Raw genomic sequence first — 26,487 nt, forward strand, 5'->3', positions numbered from 1 at the left:
ATTGGAAATGACGTCCTTTGGTCAACGACGTCCTTGTTATCCAACAAAATGTCATTTGTCACAGTTTAACAGATGGCGTAGATTGTTTAGCATGAAAATTGAATTAAGCTTAAAAACAACCTCATTCTTGGAACTTCTGTGCTCTTCCATGAGATTGTGAAGCGGCGCCATCACCAGACAGATGAGTCTGACAAGCCGCGTTAGTCCGTGGTGCATGTCGCTCTATATAAACCACGAGCTACCACGCTGCTATGGCAGCTTTGCCACTAATCCATCAGACTCAGGTAAGATGATATTTTACATTGAGAGGGGGACACTTAAATTGTGTGCAGTTGGGATAGTGTCTTTGTCTGGCTTCTTCACCCAGAGGAGACAAACTATATCTATTGTAATTTGTAAGGGAATAACTGATATTCTTTTGTGATATATTATATAATAGGCCGCTCAAAGAAATGGATTTTTAACAACAGAAAGCACAGACTCCCTTGACTTCACAGCACAATACATTTGAGCACAACTGCATATTTATAACATTTATAGATCATTATGAAACGGGTACCATTCATTATGCAGAAGAAGAAACAGAACAATGCGAGAGAATAAACAAACTTTCAGCTGTAAGAAGTCTCATCTACATCATGAAATCCTCACTTTCTTCCAAATGTTCCACTTTCATGTTCCGCTGTTGTTTTCCTGTTTTCACTCTCTTCCTAACCTCTTCCCTTGCCCTAACCTTTCCTCTCCTACTACTTGTGCTTTCACAGTTTTCTTTTCTCTCATGCTTTCTATGCTCTCTCTCACCCTTTCTCCCGCCTACACTGCACTCTTCTTCCTTTCTCAACCCCCCCCCACTCTCCACTCTCTCTCTCTCTCTCTCTCTCTCTCTCTCTCTCTCTCTCTCTCTCCCTCTCTGACTGTGCTGTCTGCCTCAGCTGTTCTCAGTTGCTCTCTGTGCCTTGTGCAGTGGGGACAGACCAGATCTGCGCTGAGTGGTGCTGTGCTAATCCAAACCAATGTTGAGTACAGAGAGAGAGAGAGAGAGAGAGAGACAGATAGGTGAAAGCGGAGCAGAGGCAGAGTCAGTGGAGCTTTCGCTCACCAAGCAGACGGGATTAACAGCTGAAACACACTGGACCTGTCTTTCTTTCTTTAGCTGAAGGTAGAAGCTCAGCATTAACGTGGATCGCTGCTCGCCCAGAGCTTCATGCTGGTCAGGAACCAGGACAGGAAACTATGGCAGATGTACCCAGACCCTCTCCTAATGTAATGTATTAGCACAATGACAAACTCTTATTTGTGCTTAGTTTTGTTACGGTTTACCTTGGACTTGTGGACTGCTGTGGGAGTCTCTCTTGCAGTGACATTGACCCATAACCCCCAACTCTGCTTCGCAGGTTCCCTCTCCCCTGGAGTTGGACTCTAATTTTAGCTTTTGACCCCTGGAACAGGAAAGAGTTTCTCACAGATACCTGGTGAGAACAAGTCTGGATTGATCCACCAGCATTTATTCCTAACCACAGGACAACAGTAACAGCATATATTCTGCTACACCAGATCTGAAACCGACACTGGAGTCGAGTATTTAAAGGACCTGTCCGACCTCTATTGCCCCAAGACCATGGGCTTTCCCTGGGGCAGCATTATGCTGCTGTTTGGGATGGTTCTGCTCAGGATAGAGGGCAGCGGAGCCCAGCAGGCCAATACCAAGAACAACGTCCCCCGGCTCAAACTCTTCTATAAAGGTGAGTCATTCATGCCAAATCTCTAAATGATGCAGCTATGTCATAGAACCGTATTTCTTGATCTTGTAGATTTATCTATATATATATGTTGAGCTGGTGAAGTGAGTAAAGTTGTTGCTGTGAGATCGTTTGTCCCTGTGAGGCAGAGAGATGCTTCTTCTCTCTTTACTTGTAAAAATACCAACAATGTAAACCAACTTCTAACAAGTAAATACATTTTTTACAAGGCTTTTTAAGCTTCCTGAGTTTGTATGGCTGGTTGTGTGACACATTTTCTGATCCTGATTTAAGTCAAATACTTGAAGTCCACTTTTCAACATTACATGTAGACCTCTAAAGAAAGTTTGCATTCAAAGCTCATGCAGATAACACGGCTTCTATTTCCAACTACATTTAATTTAGCTGTTAAGAAAAGCCCAAAAGTGTAATTATCATGGAAAGCTTGTAGCAGTGTTTAAATAGTGTGGTGTTGTAAAAAGGATGTAATTGGAGGAATTAAATACATTTACTGTCACCCCATTAGGAAAGTAGTTTAGTGACGTTTAGGAAAGCAACTCCACTTTCCAAATCAGAAGAAATTCTGTGTTGGCACAACTGGACTGTTTATTACTCAAGTCGCTGATTCACTCTTTCTTCCTGTCTCTCTGTCCCAGTTTTGATCAAGCGCTGTTGTCAGTTTCGCGATGAAAAGTGGTGCCAGACATAGACAGTTTAGAATCATTTCCCTCGCTCCCTTTCTTTTTTTCTCCTGGATGTCATTTTTCCACTCTGTTCTTCCCTGCATGGTAATTATACTCAGGATGAATGGTGCAGGTCTGTTTCAGCAGATGGCTTTCCCAAAGAGAAATGCTTCTCGCTCAGCACTGGGAGATCCATAATTATACACACAAGCATGCGCAAGCACACACACACACACACACTCACTCACATGCACCCTAATACACGGCCATCTGTAGATAGCTAATGATACCTGTGAGCGTATCAGTCATTTAAAACCACATGCTGTTAGTTTGGTGAAACACGCCCATTCGGTGATATCTCTATTACAAGTCAGGCTTTCAGGTAGCAGCCTCACGAGCCTGGTTATTTGGCTGCAGCTTCACATTCAATATTTCCATTAGACATCATCATTTACATTTTGGCTGGCGGGGACAGTATTTGGCACCATCCTTGGCAGAGAGCTTCCAGCGAGCAGGTATAATTTTCATGGCTTCAACGTGGTGGAGATATTATTCACATGAAACTGGGGGATTTTATTAAACATTATCCACTGTAGGACCCATTAGGTAAGTGACACGGCATTATTGCTTCATGAATCATTTATATCGTCGTATAAATTATTTATTGCCCCGCTGACAGGTGAGGCTGACTCAGATTTACTCCTGGAGTGAAGGAAACCAGACGATCTATTGTCCTGAATTACAGAGTAGTACCTAGACAGCCCGAGACGCTGCGCAGTCCTGAGGAAGTAACGTCTGATCAGTGACACATGGTACCGGGAGGTGAAGGAACTCTGACCCCTACAGGTCACTGGGAATACTTGAAAAACCTGTGTGTCCAGACCAATGCGTGTGTGTGGGTGCAGGCCTCCACACAGATGTTTTTAACTCCATTGAAGACTTGACTCAACTGAACGCAGCGGGGAAGTGTTTATTCCGAAAGCACGAGCCTGAGCAGCAGCCTGCTCCTCCGCAGTGTGATCTCCTCTATGGACGCCGTTAAACTCTCTGAAGCATACATACGAGCTTCCCTTGATAACCAACACACACACACATACCCACACACACACACACACACACGCACACCACCACACACACACATCCCCAGCCTCCTTGCTTAACCCCAGGAGATTCCACCACATCTTTGAAAGTGAGGGTCGAGGGGCAGAAGGGCAGTGGAGTAGGGGGAAGGATAACAATGACACCCCATGGCTACGCAAACACGAGCTAAGGTCCAACTGTATCAACAACTTAAAGATGGGGTGTTGATGATGTAGTAGGCGGCCGTGGATTTACAGTGGACAGCAGCTCTATATACATATATATTGACATAAATTGACGAGAGATTAATTCACTCCCGGAGTGGACGCTCTGTTGAGTAAGAGGTCCATAGGGTTTTTGAGTTTATGGGCCACAAGAGGTATGACACATGTTGTTTACCATCCCAAAAAGGAAATAGAGAGTACTTCGATTTTATAGGATGCGGGTGTACTGCCAAAAGAACTCTTTCTCTTTGACCTGTCCACCCCTTTCCTGAGCAGTGCCAAGGACGTGCACACACACACATGCATTCATTAATTTCTTGAATACCTAAAAAAGTTAAGGATAAATGGTTTGACAGTCACTAATATTCATTCTAGAAGTCACACATATTTCCTTTTGTGTTAAGCATGATGTGAAAAGACTTTTAATCAGAGTTGGAGGTTGGAGAACTTCTATTTAAGACCTGTAATCCATAAGAACGTGAAGAATCTTCCGAGCGGAGTTGGGGTTCTTGGGGTGTGTACAGTATGAATTCTGACTGGCCCTGAATGGCCAGGGCATGGACTTCTGTAAACTCAGAGCCGTGGATGTTCAAAGGCTTCGTCGAAATCTGAATAGTCTGCTCCACCCTTGACTGGAGGCTGGATCAGGGTTGTATTGCTGGTGTTTCTCTCAGAGGAACCTTTGTAGTCATTTGACTTAGTCATCATCTGTACCAGCTGCAAAGTAAGAAGAAATTCACAGTGCGTCTGCCTACGTAATCTCCGCTGCTCATGGCTGTTGGCGGACAAACAGACATAGTGTCATGTAGAGTTGTGCCAAAGTGTGAATCAATATTACTTATCACATATGCAAGATCAAAGTGGTGTGAAATGAAAGCAGTTTAGTTTCACAGAGATGCAATACATTCAACTTTATTACTCCAACAACTTTTTATCATCTGTTAAACCACACATTTGATAATAATAATAATAACTTTACTTGTGTAGCACTAATGTAAATGGGGTTACAAGGTGCTTCACATTAAAGTCCATGGCAAAATGAAGAATGGATTGTAATAAAAGATATTCAGTTCAGTTCAACTCAAGAGCCAAATCACAACATAATAAGGTCAAGACCTTAAGTTTATAGAGAAAACCCAACAGTTCCCACAATGAACAGCACATGTAAAGAGAAAAAACTCCCTCATTAACTGGGAGAAACCTCTGGCAGAACCAAACTTGGTGTGGGCGGCCATCTGCCTCGACCGGTTTGGGTGAGCATAGGGAAATGGGGAAGAGAGGAGGTGGGTGGCAAAGAGGGAGTAGAAAAGAGAGAGAGATGGGGGGTGGGAGAGTGGGAGAGGGGGAGAGGGGGGAGAGAGAGAGATCAAGAACCAAGAATGTAACCAAGAAGCGGAAATCCATGAAAACCATCTAACTCGCTGTCTTACCTCAGCAATAATCACAGCAAATCAGTCATATTTGCAGAACAACTTGTTAAACAGTACGTGACAGAGCGTAAGGAGGTGTTTCTGATTGACACTGAACAAATTATCAGCCTCATGAAGTCAATTCCCCCTCAAGCTTGACTGAACCAACGTCGGTGTGCACCCGGTGACGCAGTGTTTTGTTAGTGTGCAATTATAAAGTCAGTCATGTGTACGATGAAGCTACTGAAGCAGGAGCCGGGGCGTCAGTGTTCCTGTATATACAGTATATACCTCGCAAGGGTTATTGTTGAGATGTGTTTCTGCTTCTTTCTGCGGAAGCACTTAGATATCGCTCTCTCTGCCCTCCAGTTGAGAAAGACAAAGAGAGGAAGACGGAGAGAATGTAGGGTAAAAGAGTTTATTTTTATCAGTCTCACAAGGGACTGTTGATTCTTTGCATCCATTCCATCTGCCCCCTTACATCTCTCTCTCTTTTTCTCTCCCATTTCTACATAACAGCGCACTACTCTCTCTCGCTCTGTCTCCCGCTCGCAATTTCATTACAACATGAAAGAGGGGATGAAATAGAGAGAACGGAAGAAGGAGGACAGGCGGTAAAACAGTTTTATTAAAACAAGTGGGAGAGTGAAGAGAGACAGGGAAGAGAAAGTAGAGGCAGCTGTTAAAAAGTGACATTTGCAGGACTCTTGACAGACTAACACCGTAACAACTGTGGGGAAAGAGGGAAAATTGGTCAAAGATGGCAGCACAGCAGCTGACACCTGTTACCTGCCAGACATTAGCCCATCCACCTGTCTGTCTGTCTGTCTGAGTCAAAGTGTCCGTATATGTCCTGGACCCCAAATGCAGACGAACATGTTCTGTGGGGCACAAAATCGTATATATTTATCACAATGAAATGTGGTCAACTGCTTGACAGTTTATCGGAGGGAGGAGTTTTGGGATGAAGATAAAGATTAGACAGGGAAAAAATAAGTGTTGCTTCGTGCATGCAGGCATACCTGTTATATTTAACCAGAGGGGACACCAGTTCAGACATGTACAGACCTCTGGTCAGGCCTAGAAACATCCTGTTTCTTTCCAATAACAGACATAGGAACATGCCACACTTACACACACACACACACACACACACACACACACACACATACACACACACACACACACACAAACACCCATAGAGTATCAGTCTCCAGGTGATTAGCTTTTGATAACTAGTCTCTACAGTAGTCTCTGTTGAATGGCCTGTTACCATGGACACTACTCCCAGAGACAATTTTGTGTGCGTGAGTGTGTGTGTGTGTGTGTGTGTCTACTCTTGTACAGGGGTTTGGTTTGAGAGGAAGCAAGTTTCCCGAGGGCTCCTTGACACCCTCCTGTTTGTAAAACATGTGTTTTTATTCCTTCATGAATTGCTCATTTCATTCAGATAAATGGATCATATGCAGATTACACACAGACACACTCTGCATTCTTGGTTTTTCATTTGAAAGAAGAAGGGATTTTTTCCTTTTAATCATCAACATGCATCTGTTTTTTGTATTATTACCTCACTGAATGTTAGTTAATCGGAAGGAATCGTGTCTAATACGTAGAAATAAACACATCTGCTTGTTCTTTGGAGCCGAAATGAAAATAATCCATGTGGAGAAATGATCCCTACTCTCTCTCTCTTTCTCTGTCTCTCTTTCTGTCTTCCTCTCCCACACACAAACGCAGCCTTGGCGCAGGTGAAAGAGGGTCAGAGGTTGCAGGCATGTGTTACTGTGCTGTCAGTGAAGGGCTTACAGTGGATCCGCTAATGATTGATCACCATGGATACAGTGGAACATAAATCTGGGACACAGCTCCGGATTCGGCTGAGCAATAATTTTACCGCAACTTTATTTTTTTAAGACCTTGAGCTTCTTTCTATTCTTAAGAGAGTGGTTGTGTTATGAGGAGTCCAATAATCCCTGAAGTAGATGATTCAAGCCAAATCAAAATATTTATGTGTTTGTAGATCACATAAAGACTTGATTAACTATCTAGAAGCATTAAATTAACTAATTGAATTAATCTTTTCTTGGTTTGGGAGTGTGTCCATTATGTGTCAGAGTGGGAGACTACAGACTAAATCTACCACAGACTATATCTACGACTTCAAGATTCCTTTTAAATCCTGGTGGGCTTATTAAGTCAGGTTTAGATGTCAAGTTCTCTGAAGTCTTTGGAGTGGGAAGTCACGGAGCCTGAGGGCTGGGTCACACAGAGACAGGAGTTTATATTTAGGAGACTGTTTAAATCTCCTCCTCCCATCAGCACTGAGCCACAGGAAACCAAGTAAATCACCAAGACAATAACAATAAAGACAGGGTGTCAACCAGTTGTACATCCTCATCCTGCGTGTACAGGGCTGTGCATGTGTGTGTACATCAGAGTGAGGCACGTGTGTATTTATGTGAAAAGTGAAAGTGTTTACATGAAAGTGCAGAAGTTTGTAACCAGACCCAAGATGTTTCTCTTTGTATCCATTATCTACCACATCTTTATTTCCTGAGCTTTATACATTTTCTTAAACAAATACATTTTTTTTTATTATTATACTTATCACTCTTTATATTTAAAACTTCCTGTTATTATAACCAACATGGATCCAATAAGAGTATATGCATGAAATCAAATAAAAATGTTAAAAACAACTGAAATTATGATAAACAGCATATTGATTTGCAATGAATGTAAGAAAATGTTGTATCAATTATATTGTGTATAAGTATTAATGATATAATAAATAAATAACTATTTTCTTTTTAAAGTAAGGTTTTACCATATTAACCCATGATTTTATCATAAGTTAATGGTAAACTGTGAATGGTGGAAAAACGTCAAATGCAACTATCACTGTTTTGCGTATATGCTACAACCATAAATTATCTTCTCAAGTATTGTTATCTGCTTGCTGTGGCTTGAATATACAAATATAAAGCTAACTATGCCTGGATATCATAAAATACATTTATAGATTTACAAACTTCATAAACTTTTTTCATTTGCTGTCAGAGTTGAAGCAGTAGCCCTTGGAACAACTTGACATGACCCCAGTTTTAACAGAAAAAACATTCAGTGCCCTTCCCTCTCTCCTCCAGCTTTCTCTTCTTTCAGACCAGTTTTGCCTCAGCTCGTCTTCTCACTCTCTCGGGCTCTGACACACTTCAGAGAGCGGGGGCATTCTCCCTGCTAAAACATACATGAGCTTTTGTTGTTATTTACTTGCTGAGAAAGAGATAGACAGAGAGAGAGAGAGGAAGAGAGAGAGAGTGTGAGAGAGAGAGAGAGAGAGAGAGAGAGAGAGAGAGAGAGAGAGAGAGAGAGAGAGAGAGAGAGAGAGATACGGAGAGAAAAGGATGCAGAGAAAGACAACACCGGAGGAATCAGTTGCTCTCTGTCCCACAGCTCTCCACCCTTTTTGTGTGGGTGGTCCGTGGGAGGGGGGGTCATTGTGTGGTTAGACTTTGCGGGTGAGAACAACATGTGAGAGAGGACTAGCTATGAAAGTGTGTGTGTCTTCACATGTTCCACAAAAGGTGTTATAATGCAATAGTCGTAGTGCCCCCTTTAGAGGTCATTACGGTAATGAGAGCTTCAATGAAATGTTTGGCTTTCCGCTGTGCAAGCAAATGTCGCCGTTTTGTGAGACTTGGCAGACGTCTGTCGCATTACACAGCAAAATGTGAGCCGTAGCCCATAGAAACGTTCCCTAATAGCTGATGTGGTGTGGAGTAATCCTAATGTCAGTGGAGCAACATGACATTATTCTCCCAGTTTTCCACAGTGAGTGTTAGCGAGTTCTGCTCGGCTGCTCTGGTGAAGGTCGCCTCTCCTCGCAGGCAGTTTGATCGTTGGCTCCCAGTGCTGGCATTACCTGCCCAGTCCAGTTTGATCTTGGCAGTGGCTCTTCGTCATCTGCCGGTCGCCTCGCTTGGACAAGCTGAACCGTGTCCAGCAAACATAAAAATGTGGAGGAGCAATGGGTATAAAAGAGGAACATCTGCGTGTGTAGGGGCGAGACAACCAAATGTACGTCCTTTGATTTATTTATCATGTGCTGGAGGCAAAGAGCAGTGATCCTCAAATGTATGTGGCACATTACCACTGAACAAGCAGACTGGTGAATATAGGGGTGAACCTGTGGTCACAGAAATTGTAGACGGTTGGAAAAAGGGTTGGAAATATGGAAGGTTTTCAACTTGTAAGTTTTCTATGTCATAGTAGACTCTGTGGATTCAATAGGATAATTTAAGTAAATATCAACCTGATGGGTTTTCTTCAGCTATCATGGTGGGATTTTCGTAAAGTGCACTTGACGATTATATTGTGCTGATCACCACTTTTCTTTCTTTTTTTGTTATAGAAATGTTGGAGTCGAACAACCTTGTGACGTTTGAAGGTCTGGCCAACAGTTCATCCTATCACACCTTCCTGTTGGACGAGGAGAAAGGAAGACTCATCGTCGGGGCCAAGGACCACATCTTCTCCTTCAACCTCCTCAATATTAGCAAAGACTATGCACAGGTAAAAATCACTGTTGGATTCAGTCTGGTAGCTTCATCCTTTCACCAATCCAGGTCTGCCTGCGTCTCAGCCCAGAGTGCCGGTCAGGGGCTCAGGTGTCTCGGGACTCTCTTTTCTGTTTCTACAGAAAAGTGCCCCATGAATATTTCAGACCAGAGTTGCCGCACACGATCACACACTGTGCCAGGCATGTTAGCTGCTCTCTGCACACCTGGATAAATAATGGAGCGAACTGAAACAAAGTGGATAACAAATCGCACTGTGACCCCTTCAACCCCCATGTCTACACATGCATGCACACGAGCTGCGGCTGCATCGACTCACATCTGTAAAAAAATGCATTCCGGGGCAGGTGATTCTTTTCTAACATGCACAGGGAATGTGTTTGTGTTGCAGATCCCCTGGCCAGCTTCTCCCACCAAGAGAGATGAATGCAAGTGGGCAGGAAAAGATCTCTCGGTAAGAGCTAAAACCATCCATCCTGCGAGTGGGCGTTAGCAGGTTGCCCCTCCACTCCCACAGATGTTTGGGAAATGTTATAACGCTATTATAAACAATGTTCAATTCTGCAGGTCCCAAAGTAAAACTCATGTCGTAGTTGCACTGGGATTACACTGGCTGTATGTGCTACGTCTATAGGGCATTTTAATCACACAGTATAAGATTTGTTTCAACATTTCAGCTCGTTTACTCCAGTGAGTTGACACATCTAATCTGTCATATGGACGACACGTCACGTAGGGCACCATAGGCCTGATCGTAATCTCAGAGCCAAGATTGAACATCATGTGACCTTAATCACTTATCAAGCCTCGGGGCACTCTGTAGAATGAAGCCAGGGAAATCATGATGCTGCTTTCTGTCAGACCTGAGGGGAGAACCATACCGCAGGAATAAAATACATATACAGTATTCAGGGATCCGTGTTCCCATGTAATTAGTCTTCAGTTTTTCTATGTTAATCTCTTAAATCTACATTGACTCCTTGGTCACTGATGACTCTTCGGTAGAAACAGGTTTTTACAATCAGCAGTGACAGAAACATGACACCTGGTTGAACAATATAATTTCTTCTTCCTCTTCATTGTTGCGGTCCAGACGTTGATGCGCCTTTTCGATGAAACCATATGACGCACACATTGAACATCCAGGTCGTTGCACGTAAACAGCCATGAACGTTTGTGAACTTATTGTCTTTTACATCTTCCGAACTATATTCATATCGTACAAAAAGCAACACTGGCAAGTCAGCGAGATGAGGGAGCTTCTCAATTCCCGACACAAACGTGACTTACTGGCCTCTACTGGCAATGGGAAAGGAGTCAATATTCTTTTTGTGTGGCTTTTCAATTATGAAAGCCATCAGTCTTGCACTTATCCCTGCAGTAATGTAAATGATAACAAACCAGATGTACTGACACATCTGGGGTTTCTGAAGTTGCGCAGTGTATTTATTTAGTATAAGAATATTTCATTAACTTTGATGGGTTGAAGTTAAAGTTTCATCCGAAACATCTTGTGTGGTTGCCTTTTAGGATCCCGGGGTCTTTTCAGCCTCCTTACCTTACTCAACCCCTGCATGACAAGCCAAGCATCACATCTCCCTGTATCTGGCCAAGTGCAGTTTTAGAGACGCCCTGTGTGGTGTGGTGAAACTCTGTGTAAACACACTGGGAGGCTGTCTCTTCTCCCTAAAAAGCTGTGTTATGAATTCTATCTTCGATACAGCCTAAGGCAAAAGGCTAAAATGTCAAATCATGGCTCTACTGTTTTGTCTTGACTTCACAGCGTGGACATTGGCCAGAGCAGGGCGAGTTCTGTCCTTTTACCGTTCTGTATGGCTGATTTGAAGGGCTGTGTTTTCCTATAAACATCATGGGATTGGATGAATATAAGGGATGGTCCTTTTTGCTGTGGAGCTGGAGGAGAGTGAGAATGAAAGGGAGGTGTAGAGAGACTGTGAAGCAGAGAGGATAGAGAGAGATAATGGTGTGAAAGGTCTGATGACACACACATTTCAGGGGAAAAAGTTTGATAGGTTGCTGTGCTAAATCTTTAGGTATCACAGTGCAAAGACAATAGGTATATACATTGTGGGACACAGCTTGCAGTAAATATGTAATCCTTACGTAAATCCTCGGAAAGACAGCTGCCTCAATGACAACAGAGGCTTACACAAAGAGAGATTGCTGCCTGCCGATGACCCAGTAAAGCCAGATGTACTTAGTCATGCATAATTTGTGGCGGTATTCTTTCTTTTTTCAGCGTTCTTTTTTTTCCAACTCGACGCAATGACATATCCAGTTTTATTTGAGGTCAGGATTGCTCAAACACGTGCTGCCAGGGCACAAGGAAATGTGCCATATGGCCTCGAGCAATGCATACGACTTATAAAGATGCCTGTTGTGCTTCAGACAAACATACACACACACACAAACACAAGAAGAGACAAAACTATTAAATAAAGCCCCTCATATATATACTGTAACATTATAAAACATAACTAGAATCTGTTACATAACTGTTGCACTGACAGACAGATTAAATTAATGTAAAGTAATATTATTCTGGCTGGTATGGGATTATTGTGGTTAAGCTTTGTTGACTGTGTTGTTTGTTATTGTGATGTCATTCGTATTTTCCCATAACTCCATGGGAAATTACATCGCTCATGTCGCTGAGTTCAAAGAGAACAAGTCGAGCACGTGTCTGAGCGATGTTTGCTACAAGACTGTGACTGTGAAACTGTGGCTTCAAATGGGTTTCACATCAATGTGAATCAATCCTGATGCTTTTTCTTTCCTGTCCCAGAGGGAGTGCTCAAATTTCGTCAAGGTGTTGCAGCCGTTCAACCAAACCCACCTGTACGTGTGTGGGACCGGAGCCTTCCACCCTGTGTGCTCCTACCTGGAGGTGGGCAAGAAACCAGAGGTAAAGACACATGCTACAAACTGCATCTATTACTGCCTCCACTTTCTGTCAAAAAGCAATTATCCATCATCTTGGTTTTAAGCTATAAAAAGTAAACTGGGTTTTGTAAAGTTAGAGCATTTGAAATTTGGGTGTGAGCGCATACTCCTCCTAATAAATGATTCGCTAAGTACATGGAAATGGTTCCATTTAGCAAACTGAGGTGGAAAATTAAACTGAGGGTTTCATAGACTGCAGGATTTCCAATGCACCACTCGTACCATGGAACTTATGTGTGTGTTCATTCGAGTATGAGCGGAGGAAATTGCTCTTCTCCTCCTTCAAATGTCACTGAGTCAGACACATAAATGTGCATTTCCTATTCATTAGATTGCTATTTACGGACAATTAGAGGCGGAAAGTATCTCAGAGAAAAAGCTCCTTGCTGTGTATAGATCAGAACCTTAAGTTGTAATTCATCTGATGGGTTTCGTATCAGCGTTGAGGTCATCAAGTCATAAGGGAGTAAGGCAATTTACTCGTTTCAATCTCGATCCTTCTCTGTTCCAGTGTGTGCTGGTGGAAACATGATTGTAAACATCAGCACTGGTCTCAATAACTCTCTCGGATTTCTCTTAATGCTTTTAATTATACTGTGTTATTTATCTGCGGGTTAAGACTTTTATTTCTCAGTTGTTTGTATGCTTGTTAAAACAGCTACTTGTTTTTTTGGGGGGGGGATAACTGCCCTTTTGAATCCAGTTTCTTTTTCTGTAATTCATGTGTGAAGCATTTAGCAACTTCATGGTTTAGAAATAATTTTATGGACAATTCTGCTTATTCTGCTCAATCCCAGCAATTGTCTCGCTAACTGAATGTTCCAAAATTCTGGGGTTTGTTAAGGCGTGCTGGTTTATCCTATATAATGAGAGAAGCCGATCCAAGATTTTGGTTCAATCAAATGTTTTATTTAAAGATACAATGAAAAGTTATTCATAGCTATGGACAATTATCACAGCCTATGCTAATTAAGTTAGCAGTAGGAAGATGAAAATGGCCCCGAACAGAAGGGGTTTGGTATAGTTATAACATTAGATTTGATGTGATTGGTTATGAATAATTGGAGGGGAGTCACCGCAAATCACTTTGGATCTCCCTTATTGGTCCAGGCGCAGTCCCACGCCTCTTGTTACCGAATCCAGAAAGTGACAGCGAGCAGCTCTCCGTCATGCACCTACGCTACTCTACCGGTTGCTAGGGCAACTCTATCTACCCTGACAGTCTGATGTTGTCTCGTAATTCAGCCTTGAGTAGAAAGTGTCTTGCTCTAGCCATCTTGGCTGCACCAACTTAACCATAACAAACTCTCTTCGACTCTCCTATCAGGACAGCTGTTAGACTGACCATCCTCGTGACGTACAAACATTATTAGCAAATTCCAAATATTAAATATGATAAGCGAAAGGTTGAAAATAATGATTTGTATAAGGTAATGTTATTGACCCACTGCTCCTACCTCCCCTTCCGCCTTTATGAAAAGAGTCATTCATTATGGTTTGAGAAACTATTATTGTTTTATTGTGTGTCTGCTCCATAAAAACAATCTTGACTGTGAATGTGTAAACATTCGCATCCTCGAAACTAAACAATGTCATACTGACTTTGCCCCAGAAAGGACAGCTCCTTGAATTCTGTCTGATGTTGAATACAGCTAATGAAAATATGCTTTAATATCCAAGAAGTTAATTATGAGGGCAACTAAAAGATACATTATTGGCACTAAACAGCAACAGTTATTAAATTAATTTGTATGTGCATTATATCTAGCTAAAACTACCTCTAGCTTTATTATTAAGAGTTCTTTCAGACACAACCTATAGTTAAAAGTTTGAAATTCCTAACAGGTTTCCCAGAGAAAATAACTCCTGATGTTTCTCCTCCGTTTCTATGTTCAGGACAGTGTGTTCAGACTGGAGCCTCACGTTGAAAATGGCCGGGGGAAGAGTCCCTATGATCCCAAATTGCTCACTGCCTCCATGCTGCTTGGTGAGTTCAAGAACGGTCGCACGGTGCTGCTCTTCTGTCTGTAACAGCGAGGTCATATAAAAACCTGGGAGTCACAAAAGCACAACCTCTGCCCTTTCATTTCAGCTGATGTAACGTGTGTAAAGTGAATGTGAATGACAGAACAGGGGGATTCCTGTCATTCATTACAAGCGGTTATGCTCTGTAGTTTGTATTTACTCTCTGGGAACCCCCTCATTGACAACCCTGTAAACACTATTTTCAATCTGGATGTATACCTCTTTCAAGTGGTGGGTGTGAATTGCCGATGACACTTTACTTCATATTGTCAGCTTTCTTCACACTGAATCCTCAATTTTGTTTTCCACAAATAAAGCAGGACTGTGTGAACATGTCTTCCCTCTTTACCCCCCGATCCTCACCAGTCACATTGTGTTACAGCTCGCCGTTTAACCCAGCAGATGGCCATTTTCTAGCCTGTCTCCCCTCATCTCCTCTCCGCTTTCTCTCTCTCCCGCTCACAGCATGATTATGTACTCCCCCTTTATCACACCTCTGTCCTCTCCCTCCTCATCGGTCCCTCCAGCCGGTCCTCCTTCCCTTGCCTTTCCCTCTCGGCCCTGCCCACTGTGGTAATGTCAATTTCACACCCCTGATGTTCATCACGGCTGTCACTGTTTGTTATCTCTCAGGACTCCAATTCTTACCTGTACTGCTAAGCACCTGAACAATGCCCCCCGAGTGTAATTCCTGCATCACTACCCACAACCTGTGCTCTCATCCTAACACTATTAAATCCTTGTTCTCTCAGATGGGGAATTGTACGCTGGAACGTCAGCTGACTTCATGGGGCGGGACTTTGCCATTTTTCGCACTCTTGGCGATCATCACCCAATCAGAACGGAGCAACACGACTCCCGGTGGCTCAATGGTGAGAGAAAACAGGGGAGATCATTGATCATCTTGACCATATTCATGATGGGTTAAAATAAATATTTTTGTAGGGTTGATATTGTAAGTTGACTCTCAAATCTCACTTTCAATTTTTGATAGATCTGAACTCAGACTGGGTCAACTTATTTTGGCATGTTTCCTGTTTATCAAATTGAAAATGTATCTTATTTATCGAATAGAATGTATTCAGTAGACTACCTCAAGAATCTGCTCTGACTTCATTTTCTACCAAAGAAAACGTTTTACTTCTATGCAGATGACACTTTGTTCTTGTCTGCCAAATATAATGAAATCAGCTATCTCACTAACTGTGATCTCAATGAAAGATGATGCACCAAACTTTTCTCTAATCCGGATGAGATGGTCCTTACTTTTTAGCCACAGACTATTATTGTAATTACTTTTTTTTTAATCTTTATTCAGTCAAAAAATCTATAGCTTATCTGCCGACTCAAAAGTTTGCATTTAATTGCTTACCACCTTGATTTATGTATCTTTATATGTGTCTCTGGATGCGTTGCAGATCCCAGGTTTGTGGGCATTCATCAGATTCCAGAGAGTGACAACCCGGAAGACGATAAAATCTACCTGTTCTTCAGAGAGAATGCCATGGATGGAGAGCACGCCGGGAAGGCCACACACGCTCGCATTGGACAGCTCTGCAAAGTACGACACGCACGCTAACACCAACACACAGTCACACAAGCTGCCTCCCACAAAAGAACACACACAAAAGCAGAGAGACAATGGCACACAGACGCTTTCACGCCAACATTATGCCAAATAGCCGCTGTATCTGGAAAAACACTTGACCGGTGTCTGAGTGGCTTTTATAATGGCAGCTTTCAGGGGCTGTTATCTGGGATTATTTTTAGCCGGGAGAAGAGTGGGCTTTGTTGTGCTCGCTGCAATCACCCCCGAAGACAGAAACCTGAGAGAAACGTTAAATGTCACTGGAACCTGAGAGGAAAAGAACCTGTCAATGGCAGCACTGTTATCCTAATGTCAAGCTTTGGCACTGATTGGGTCCTCCACACCCTCCAGCTCCTAGGGATGTTAGTCAAATCCCTGGACTCGTATCAGCTTTTATGCTCCGAATCCCATTCGTATCCATTGAGCAGGAAAACACCAAACTGACTTCAGATCTGTAGAGTGAACCTCAGCCCCTCCATCTATGTAGTTGCATATCATGCCTCCTCCTTAAAGGCCTGATTAACCAGAATGTGAGGAATCTGCTGTAGTCATCACAAGACAAACCATCCTTTATGCAAGATGTGGTATTAATTGGGGCCTGTGGACTTGCTGTCATAAATCAACACCAAGAGGGACACGTTTTTATGAGTTAGCATTCCGTGCTTGTGTTTGTGTGCTATTTGGAAAACAACCACTACACTGTAAGGCAAACAGACACAGATTATTAGGGTGCGTGGTGGAAGATTTTAGTCCATCAGAGTATTTTCACCTGGAAATCAATTATTTCTACATATATATATAGCACACATTGAGAGAAAATAATTCCTCAGCAAATGTTTTTATATCACCTTCAACAAAAAATGATTTAGTTTGCCTTATGTCTTCTACATACTGTTAAATATGTAAGTTTAAAGTATATATAATGCAAACGATGACCATTGGCGACAGTTTTGTAAATTGACTGTAAAAAGTAATAGAATCAACAAATGTTTTTATTTACCATGGACACTGCATGAAAATAAGCGTTTGTGTCAATCTGTGTCGCAGAGAAGTGTTGGCACATCCTTCGGTTAACGACTTTCACACGTATCTGCAGGCAGCAAAGGAAACGCTCAGGGTTCCTGCAGTTGTCAAGCCTGTGAGCTGTTGAGATTTGACCCCCCGTGCTCCAACTCCTCGAGGACGCTTTCACATGCAAATGACAATGCTCTGAGCTTCACAAATGCAAATCAGTTTCCCTGAGAGCAGATAACACCAATATGTAAGAGGCACCAACAAACTATCTGGCTGAGTAAACCAGGCTTAAAATAAATATTAAACCTGAAATTTTAAATTGTTCTTAAGTAAGTAAGTGTGCTATAATGAATTATATTGTATACCACGAACAAAGGTCAATGCAGTCAAAAGAAATGAAACAATGCACTTTATTTCAAATTTTTATTGTCATCCAATCCTAAATCTCAACAACTGTACAGAGTGGCATGATTACAGTCACTTTTTCAATTGTGCTGGTTAAATGCACAGAGGAAGTGTAAACCACACCTCTTCCAGCAAATAAATGATGCTGGGTATGATCATCTGTGTCCTGTAAGCTCCAAACTTCTACTGGCTTTCCATAAAAATATCTGTCCTCCCAAAATACTGGCATCAAATTCACATGTCAATGGCAAACTAAGCTGTTCCATGAATTATAAATGGTACCTTTTCACCACTACTTTCAAAATTGCTATGAAACATTCATTGATTTAATGATTTATTTTTTCAGTGTAATATTTAATCCCCCATGGACTGCACAGTGACAAAACACAGCAGCCGGCTGTTTGGCTACAACATACATCTCCACTCAGTTTGATTATTATTTTAAATATAAAGGAGACACAATATAGAGCTTAAATTCCTTCATAATTTGAACTTCAATTGTCTAATTGTTGTTATTAAACTTTCTCAGTATTCCATTAAAACAGTCAACACTTTTATCCAAAGCGACTTACGATAAGTGCATTCAACTATAAGGTTACGAACACAGAACAGCGTGAATCATGTGTGTAAATGTACTAAACACCGCTGCTCACGTCACCCGCTCGCGTCATCAGCTGATGGACTCGTCCAATCAGAGCCTCGTAAACGCCGTGCAGCAGCGTCGAGTGTCCCGCAGACAGGAAGCGGGTCGTGTTTAGCTTGTCCCGTACGAGTGACTCTGTCTTCGGGGTAAATAACTTGCTGAAGTCGACACGACGCTGTTCCCTGGAGGAGAAGATGAGTGCGTGTGGAGGCAGAGCCGCGGGCCCGGTGTGGACGGGTCGAGGCGGAGAAGACGGAAGCACAGTCCCTGAGTTACGGTGAGCTAGAGACGCCATGCTAACCTCTAAGCTAACCCTACATCTGAAAGCATGTCCGCCACTCTTTGGGATAGCGAGAAAGTTGCTAAAATACGAATACAGCATCGAGTGCTGGAGCAGATCTAGTGCATGTGTAAATATGTATGAATTACTTAGATGTAACAGTTTGTTCTCGTTAAGTTTTTTCATCAACGTGACTTTTTTCTGTATGTTTTCACAGCCTCAGCCCCCCCCCCCTCCACACACACACACACACACACACACAAACAAAGAGGCGTTAGGCTGAGACGCTGAAAGTCCGGATTTAAAGTGCAGAAAATTAAGCCATTGAATGTAAGTAACTGTTTTTGAATTGTTTTGGTGTTTTTTTGCTGTGGATCTTCCAACGGTGATGCAGCGCGGCTATTTCCGTTTATTAATAATAAAGTCATGTTACATGTGTTGTTTTCCAGCTGCCTGTCCATGACGTACAAAGACACACTATGAGCCAGTATGATCCGACCAGACCTTACATCAGCATTGAGGAGTTGTCGGAGAAGAAAGAGGGTAAGGTTATATTCATTAAATAATTTTCCAGTTACATGTAAAGGTGTATGTTGTAATTGAACTGTGCTAATTTTACTGAATGTGTTTACAGCTGATTGAAGCGGGACAGATGACATGGATCCATCCTTCCACAGCCAGGAGCGCACCGACCTGTGTCCCACACTTCATATAAGACTGGAAGCTACACCCGATCTCACAGCTACACACCACAGACGTCTACACACTGGAGAAGAGTCCCACAAAGAAGTCATGACCCAGAGGCTGCAGAGAAACATTTCAAGCCTCATCTGAGTTTTTGTACAATATTTTTGCTGTATGTAAATAAAGCTTTCACTCCACATATACCTTGTTCACATTTGTTCCCTGTACAATATGTTCACCTATAACATCAAGCATCACATGAATGTTTAGTTTTAATTAACTGCAGTGCTTTTGGTAAAGGCTTACTTATAAATAATAATAAATATTAATATATACATTTTTATTATAAATATTGTGTGGGAGGGGCTTACCCCACGTGCGGAATGCTGTGACCCCACGTGTGCACTGCAATGACCCATAAGGTGACCAATAGCAACACTTCTACCAACCAATCACGAGTGACATTAGTTTCAAGGGTCTGTGGTTTCCTCCAATGGTGAGTAGAGAGAGGTTCTAGCCAGCGGCTGGACTCCGATTCATATGCTAATTAGATCACACGTCGCGATCGGTCCGCGAGGCTCAGCGAGCCCTCCCGCGGCTCTCTCCTTTGTTCTCCAAATCCCCCTTAAGGTCCGCAAACGCCGATAGACCCACCTTGTCTTCACTGGCGAACGCCGAGGTAACATCATGGAAACAGTTGGTTACAGCAGGGGATTAGGCCTGTCCGTAGAGGTTCACTGTGACAATAATACTGCTTTTCGTCTAGTGGGAAACCATGAGATACTTCATGACCTGATCTTAAAATCTTTTATCACACAATGATATATTATATGGCTAAGAAAGGAAATGCAACTGATAAAATTGAAAGAGAAACCGTTTTTATGTGGCCATTTAAGGAAATGGAAAGTGATTGAAAATGAACGATAAACCTGTAGCTTGCAGATAATTGAACCTCCCTGCTGAACCTGAACCTGTGATCTGTCCAACAGAATGACTTGGGAGGTCACAGGAGTCTCGTCAACAAGTGGACCACCTTCCTGAAAGCTCGGCTCATTTGCTCGGTGCCTGGCAGTAATGGGATAGACACCCACTTCGATGAACTACGTGAGTGATTGCTCCGGCACCTGGAAACTTGTCTCACACATCTTCTCACGGAGATGAATTTCCCCCTTCTCAGTGGAGGATAAATCTGTAATGTGTATTACCTTCTCTTTCAGAGGACGTTTTCCTCATGAGCACGAAGGATCCCAAGAGCCCAATCATCTACGCAGCTTTTACCACTTCCAGGTACTTTGGCTGACGATGGAATAGTTATGGCTGAGTGCATTATCTGTGGTTTTGAACAAAGACCTCACCTTTCTTTCTCTTGACTCGTTCTTTCTGCCCATTAGCAACATCTTCAAAGGTTCGGCTGTCTGTATGTACAGCATGACCGACATCAGGAGAGTGTTTCTGGGTCCTTACGCTCACAGAGACGGACCCAACTATCAGTGGGTGCCCTTCCAGGGACGTGTTCCCTACCCCCGGCCAGGCACAGTGAGTCCTATGCTCTTAACTGGATTGATTTGAGGATCTTAAAGCTGATTCCTCCTTGAAGTGTTTTAACAATAATCTCCCTCCACAGTGTCCAAGCAAGACATTCGGAGGCTTTGATACAACTAAGGACCTTCCTGATGAGGTGGTGACCTTTGCCAGAAGCCACCCTGCCATGTTCAACCCCGTCTACCCCATTAACAACAGACCAATCATAGTCAAAACAGATGTGGACTACCAGTTCACCCAGATAGTGGTGGATAAAGTAGAAGCTGAAGATGGCCAGTATGACGTTATGTTCATAGGCACAGGTACACAACCATCAAGTGACTGATAGAAATATAAAGATAAACATACCGGACAGAGCAGATATTAACTCAGGTTGTGTGCTTCCATTGTGTGCCAGACATCGGGACGATTCTGAAAGTGGTATCAATCCCCCGAGGCTCCTGGCATGACCTGGAGGAGGTGCTGTTGGAGGAAATGACGGTGTTTAGAGTAAGTCATGCTCTCGTCACATGCTATACGTGATGTACCAGGGTTAAATACGACTGTATGATCATTGAATGTTGTCTGATAATTATTTTTCTATTTTGTTTTATTTCTTACAGGAGCCAACAGCCATTACAGCCATGGAACTTTCAACCAAACAGGTATTGACCGTAGTTCTTAAATTTAATTTAATTTAATTTAAAGTCATCTTTAAATTAAAACTCAATGAAAAATTAATGTAAATTAAGTCATATCTATCATAACTATAGGAACATGTTTAGTAGAACAAAACATGAGGGTTATTCTGCAAGATAATATTTCCTCAGTAATGAGTTTGGTGAAACTAATCATTAATTCTACTGAGTTGCTGCATGGAAAATAATGAAATATGAAAATTATGCAAGTGACCACTGTGTCTGTAAAACCTGTCTCTTAGAAAGTGAAAAGCCCTTCCTCATATTGACGCTCCTTGCTGCAGCGCTGAAAGACAAAGCAAAGAGACCCTTGTCTAGAGACTTTAAATACTTTGAGATAAACCAAAGTGTTGTCACACATTGAAGACAACTAGCTCATCAACTCAAATGGCAGAGAGAGATAAAAAGGAGTTTACTAATTGACAGGCAGGAGGAAGCTGAGCACGTGCACAGAGACGATCTGTCCACATGCCTGACTAGCTGGAAAATATAAGACAAACACTGGTGTATCAGTCAAAGAACAAGAGTTTTTTTTCTCTTCTGCCTGCACAGCAACAACTGTACCTGGGCTCAGACATCGGCGTTTCCCAGATGCCTTTACATCGGTGTGAGGTTTACGGGAAGGCCTGTGCCGAATGCTGCCTGGCGAGGGACCCGTACTGTGCATGGGATGGCACTGAGTGCTCAAGATACTTTCCCATGGCCAAGAGGTACTGAATGCATACTCCACATTCATGATTATCATGTTGCCACCCTGCCGTTGCATTTCATAAGCTGCTTGACACCTCGTACATTGTGAAGAATGAGCTCTATAATCACTGAGCATGTGTTAACAATATGATGCATCCGTCGGCGGGATATTTTAACGTGAGTTCAGGTAAAGACCTTGAATTGTTGAAGTTAGAAACAAGTTGCTGTGCCTCATAAGAAAAAGTCAATTTAATCACTGTAAAAGTTCAGTGGACACACGTAACTGGAGAATAAGAGCAACCTGCTTTAGATTTAAACATGCCAAATTTAGAGCACATGTTTGACTACTTGTTTAGTTGTTTAAGGGTTGGATTTGTTTAAGATATAGATTAACCTTTATAGAAGTAAAACCGAACTATATATATATAGAAGTTGTTTCATGTTCAGATTGAGGACATGTGTAGCCTGTGCAGCCTGTGGTGCAGGACTGGAGCTAGAATACACTTATAGTGCAGGCTTTGTATATTTGCCAAAATCCCCCGAAGGCATGAGGTCGTATTTCGACCAGAAAGCCTGAAATATAACCTCATTTGTTTACTGTAAATGAGGATTCATGTCAGCGATGTCTGCAGGCTGTCTGGGTGAACCAGGGGTGAGGGAGGTGTTAGAGGTTCGGTGCTTGTGCGGTTGTAGTAGCGTTCTGATCTGTGTGGATGTGCACATGTGTGTGGAGCCTCCCACTCACAGCTCCATGGGGCTTATTGATTCGAGTGCTCGCTGCAGAGTATCCTGTTCCGACTGGTAGTTGGACTCCAGAGTCCTACATTCAAGAATTCAAGCAGCAAACTCCTCAGTCCTCCAATTACCAGCACACCAGCGCTCTGTCAGAACAATGGGAGATTGGGAGGGTGAAGTTACCTGTGTGCTTTGGTGTCTCCATAGTATCTTCAATTGTTGTTTACAGATGAGTACCTGCAGGTTTATGTTTGATACTGTACGTGGAACTCCATCTCCTTTGCATCTGCGAACCAGAGGCTGGAGTGATTGATTAGATATGAATTCCTCTGTTGTACACACCCTGTCATTAAAGCTATTCTATAATGCTTATGGTGGCGCAAAGAGTTGCTGCTGTTAGTTTATCTATTGGAGTTGGCTTCCGCTGCTGCCGCACATCCACACCACATTCAAATAAACACCCACACACACACACACGCATACATTCCCACAAACCCATACACGCAACAGAACTGCTGAGTCATGACTGTGTTTATGTGTTTGTGTTTCTGCAGGAGAACAAGGAGACAGGATATCAGGAACGGAGACCCACTCACACAATGCTCGGATCTGCAACACAACGGTACCTAAATACCATATTCGTTCATATATTCATGGTTATTTTTGTAAGAACACAAAGGTATTTTTACAAACTCTGATACAAATCATAATGAACAGCAAATTTCTAGATGACCCATTGAAGCAGATAACAAACCCAACGTGTCAGGCCAGTTTTCTTGCTAAATAACAAAAGGAGCCATTGTCTTGAGGTTGTGTTTTGATCGTAGCAATGGTTTCAAAAGCAGCGGCTGGGGAACGAATCCAGCTGAATGTGCTGTGGTGCGCCTGTGTGTGTTTTATGTGTTTCTGAAGATTAGCGTTGGTCCGCGTGAAGATTATAATTAACATGGTCAGAATTCCTCCGAGCCTCCTCTGTGTCGCCAAGCCCTCCACTCCACTGCACCGTTTATGGGCTTAGTGGTCTGATGCACAGTCTCCCTTTCTTAACTTCACGTCTCTTTAATTGGAGAAGAATGAACAAATCAGAATCGATTGGAAGTTGAGGTGGAGGAGTTTAGCCCCCCCCCCCAAAAAAAAAAAAAAAAGACTTCTTTGCTACCCAGATGGTTATTATAACCAGACACTTCTGATTGTGTGGTCAAATTCTCAGAGTAAATGTTCTATAAAAAAACTGAAAACATGAAAAAAGTTGTATTTTGAAATGATGAGGAGATAATAATATGTGCCAGTGGAGTATAAATTGTTGAATTTACCACAGGACATAAGACACAGTACATTTACAGCAGCGGATCCATCAGAGCACCACTGACCTCACAGTGCAGAACGACTCTGACGGGATGGAATACTTTTAAATACGTCCCAGAATAAACCCCAGATTTTAGTTTCAACCCATTTCCTGCAGTGACTGCCTCTGTGCTCATGATGACGTGTGATAAGAAAAGAGACAGGGTACTGTTGAATGATGTGAAATGCAGTCGTTGTTGCAGGAACAGTCAGTACTTTTCCATCAGAGAAACACTCACAACTCACAACATGTGGCTCTTCAGAGCTGTTTCCATTGTTTTTGCTTAAAACAGGAAACACAGGACACTCAGCCATGATCACAACCAACAATATCATCAAGAAATAAGAGAAAACCTTTACCAATCAAATCCTTTTATGGTTTTTATGTAGATGAACTGAGCGGGCAATCGACTCTGAATAAAACGGTGTATGGAGTGGAGAACAGCAGCACCTTTCTCGAATGCAGCCCCAAGTCTCAGAGAGCCCTGACCTATTGGCAGTATCAGCGTTCAACTGACGACCGCAAACAAGAGGTTCGTTAACCCCTCAACTCACACACAATCATCACGTCACACAATCACCACATCACAAAATCATCACATCACACAATCATCACATCACACAATCATCGCTTGCTCCTTCAGGCGGCCAAACACTGACTATGTTCTGTTTTGAGTTGTGTGACTGAAATATGCTCAGATACAATCTGAATGAATAATGACTATGTAGGTAGGAGTGTTATAGAAAACACAGTATTATTTAATTAATAATTAATACCACAGATGACTCAACTGAAATACATTTTGTCAAATTAAAACAGCATGAGTCAAAACAGATTAGAGTTTAAGGAAGAATTGTGTCATGAAAGCATATTTTGAAATGTTTAATTCAATTGCTTTTTATCTCTTTGTCCTTCACTCTGTTTCTATCGCACACAATTTTATCACTTCACAGATCCAATCAGAGGAGCGCTTCGTCCGCACCGACCAGGGGCTGCTGATTCGCACACTCAACAAGAGGGACTCAGGCATCTATCTGTGCCAGGCAGTGGAGCACGGCTTCATGCAGACACTTCTGAAGGTGACCTTGGAGGTCATCGACACCGAGCGCCTGGAGGATTTGCTGCATCGCGACGAAGAGGCCACAGCCAGCGCTCCCGCCCTGGAGTTCTCCTCACCTCGAGAATCTCCGAATCAAAAGCTGTGGTACCGAGACTTCTTGTCTTTGGTGAATCACCCGACCTTGAACACCGTGGACGAGTTCTGCGAGCAGGTTTGGAAGAGGGAGAGGAAGCACAGGAGGCAGAAAGCCCACCACGTGCAGCAGGGACAAATGCGCCAGCAGCAGCAGCAGCAGCAGCAGCAGCAGAAGGTGCTGGTGAACCCTCACTCCCACATGCACGCTCAAGGGCTGGCAGCCAAGTGGAAACACCTGCAAGAGAGGCAGAAGGGCCGTAACCGCAGGACCCACGAACTGGAGCGGGCCCCCCGCAGTGTCTGACCCACAAACCTGAACTTTTAACGCCCAAAACCTGAAACCGCACCCAGTTCTCATTCTGTAACCCCCGATTAACTTACCCAGCTTCTATCTTCATATTAAGATACAGACTTTTCCCACAAAGACTGGATAGAAAAGTTAAACTGGAAAAAAAAAGGTCATATAATTCCCCCATGTGCTGGCTGGTGTGTTTTAAAGCGTGGGCAGCCATATTTATGGTGTGCCTGGACAGAGGACTGCAGGAAACAGGATGTTATATCACATCAGACCTTCGGAGCATATTATCTCAGCTGGCCTCTGTGGCCTGAGCACTGCAGAGGGTCAGTGTCCACCTGCACACAAACTGGGTACACACAGTATAGGCACGACTGACTCCACGTCCAGGTGGCTGTGTCCATGGCACCGTCGCATGGCATGCTATAGGTGTCTTTGTCGGTGTGAAAACTAAATAGATACCTACACATACCCGATTAACTGCTTTTCTACTTCACAAATATGAACGAAGAGGAAACGGGATTGTATTAAAGACGAGTCTGCAGAGGGAACGGACAAAAAAAAAAAAAGAAGCACAAGATGGGATACTTGGTCATTTCTGGTATTATTCATGGTTAATCATTCGACGCGAGAGAAGACATTCGCCCGAGCACTGCAAAGAAACTGGGAGCAGCCGTCACTGTTTGTTGA

The 26,487-nt window shown here is 42.8% G+C and overlaps 1 protein-coding gene and 1 long non-coding RNA gene across 2 annotated transcripts; both read left to right on the forward strand.

Moving 5' to 3' along the window:
• The first annotated feature begins 1,618 nt into the window (after positions 1–1,618).
• sema3ab (sema domain, immunoglobulin domain (Ig), short basic domain, secreted, (semaphorin) 3Ab) lies at positions 1,619–26,277 on the forward strand. Its single transcript, XM_061076677.1, has 17 exons — positions 1,619–1,742; positions 9,550–9,710; positions 10,107–10,169; positions 12,522–12,641; positions 14,576–14,666; positions 15,457–15,576; positions 16,123–16,265; positions 20,308–20,422; positions 20,536–20,605; positions 20,710–20,854; positions 20,943–21,162; positions 21,258–21,349; positions 21,463–21,504; positions 22,090–22,247; positions 23,517–23,584; positions 24,697–24,839; positions 25,261–26,277. The coding sequence occupies exons 1-17, from the start codon at positions 1,619–1,621 to the stop codon at positions 25,804–25,806; spliced, it is 2,421 nt and encodes an 806-aa protein (XP_060932660.1). The 3' UTR covers positions 25,807–26,277.
• Positions 18,203–19,519, forward strand: LOC133009307 (uncharacterized). Its single transcript, XR_009680532.1, has 4 exons — positions 18,203–18,631; positions 18,852–18,964; positions 19,084–19,177; positions 19,269–19,519. It is a non-coding gene; the product is annotated as an uncharacterized LOC133009307 (long non-coding RNA).
• Positions 26,278–26,487: the final 210 nt, after the last annotated feature.

This window comes from Limanda limanda, chromosome 8 (assembly GCF_963576545.1).
Source record: "Limanda limanda chromosome 8, fLimLim1.1, whole genome shotgun sequence".
NCBI classification, from domain to species: Eukaryota; Metazoa; Chordata; class Actinopteri; order Pleuronectiformes; family Pleuronectidae; genus Limanda; species Limanda limanda.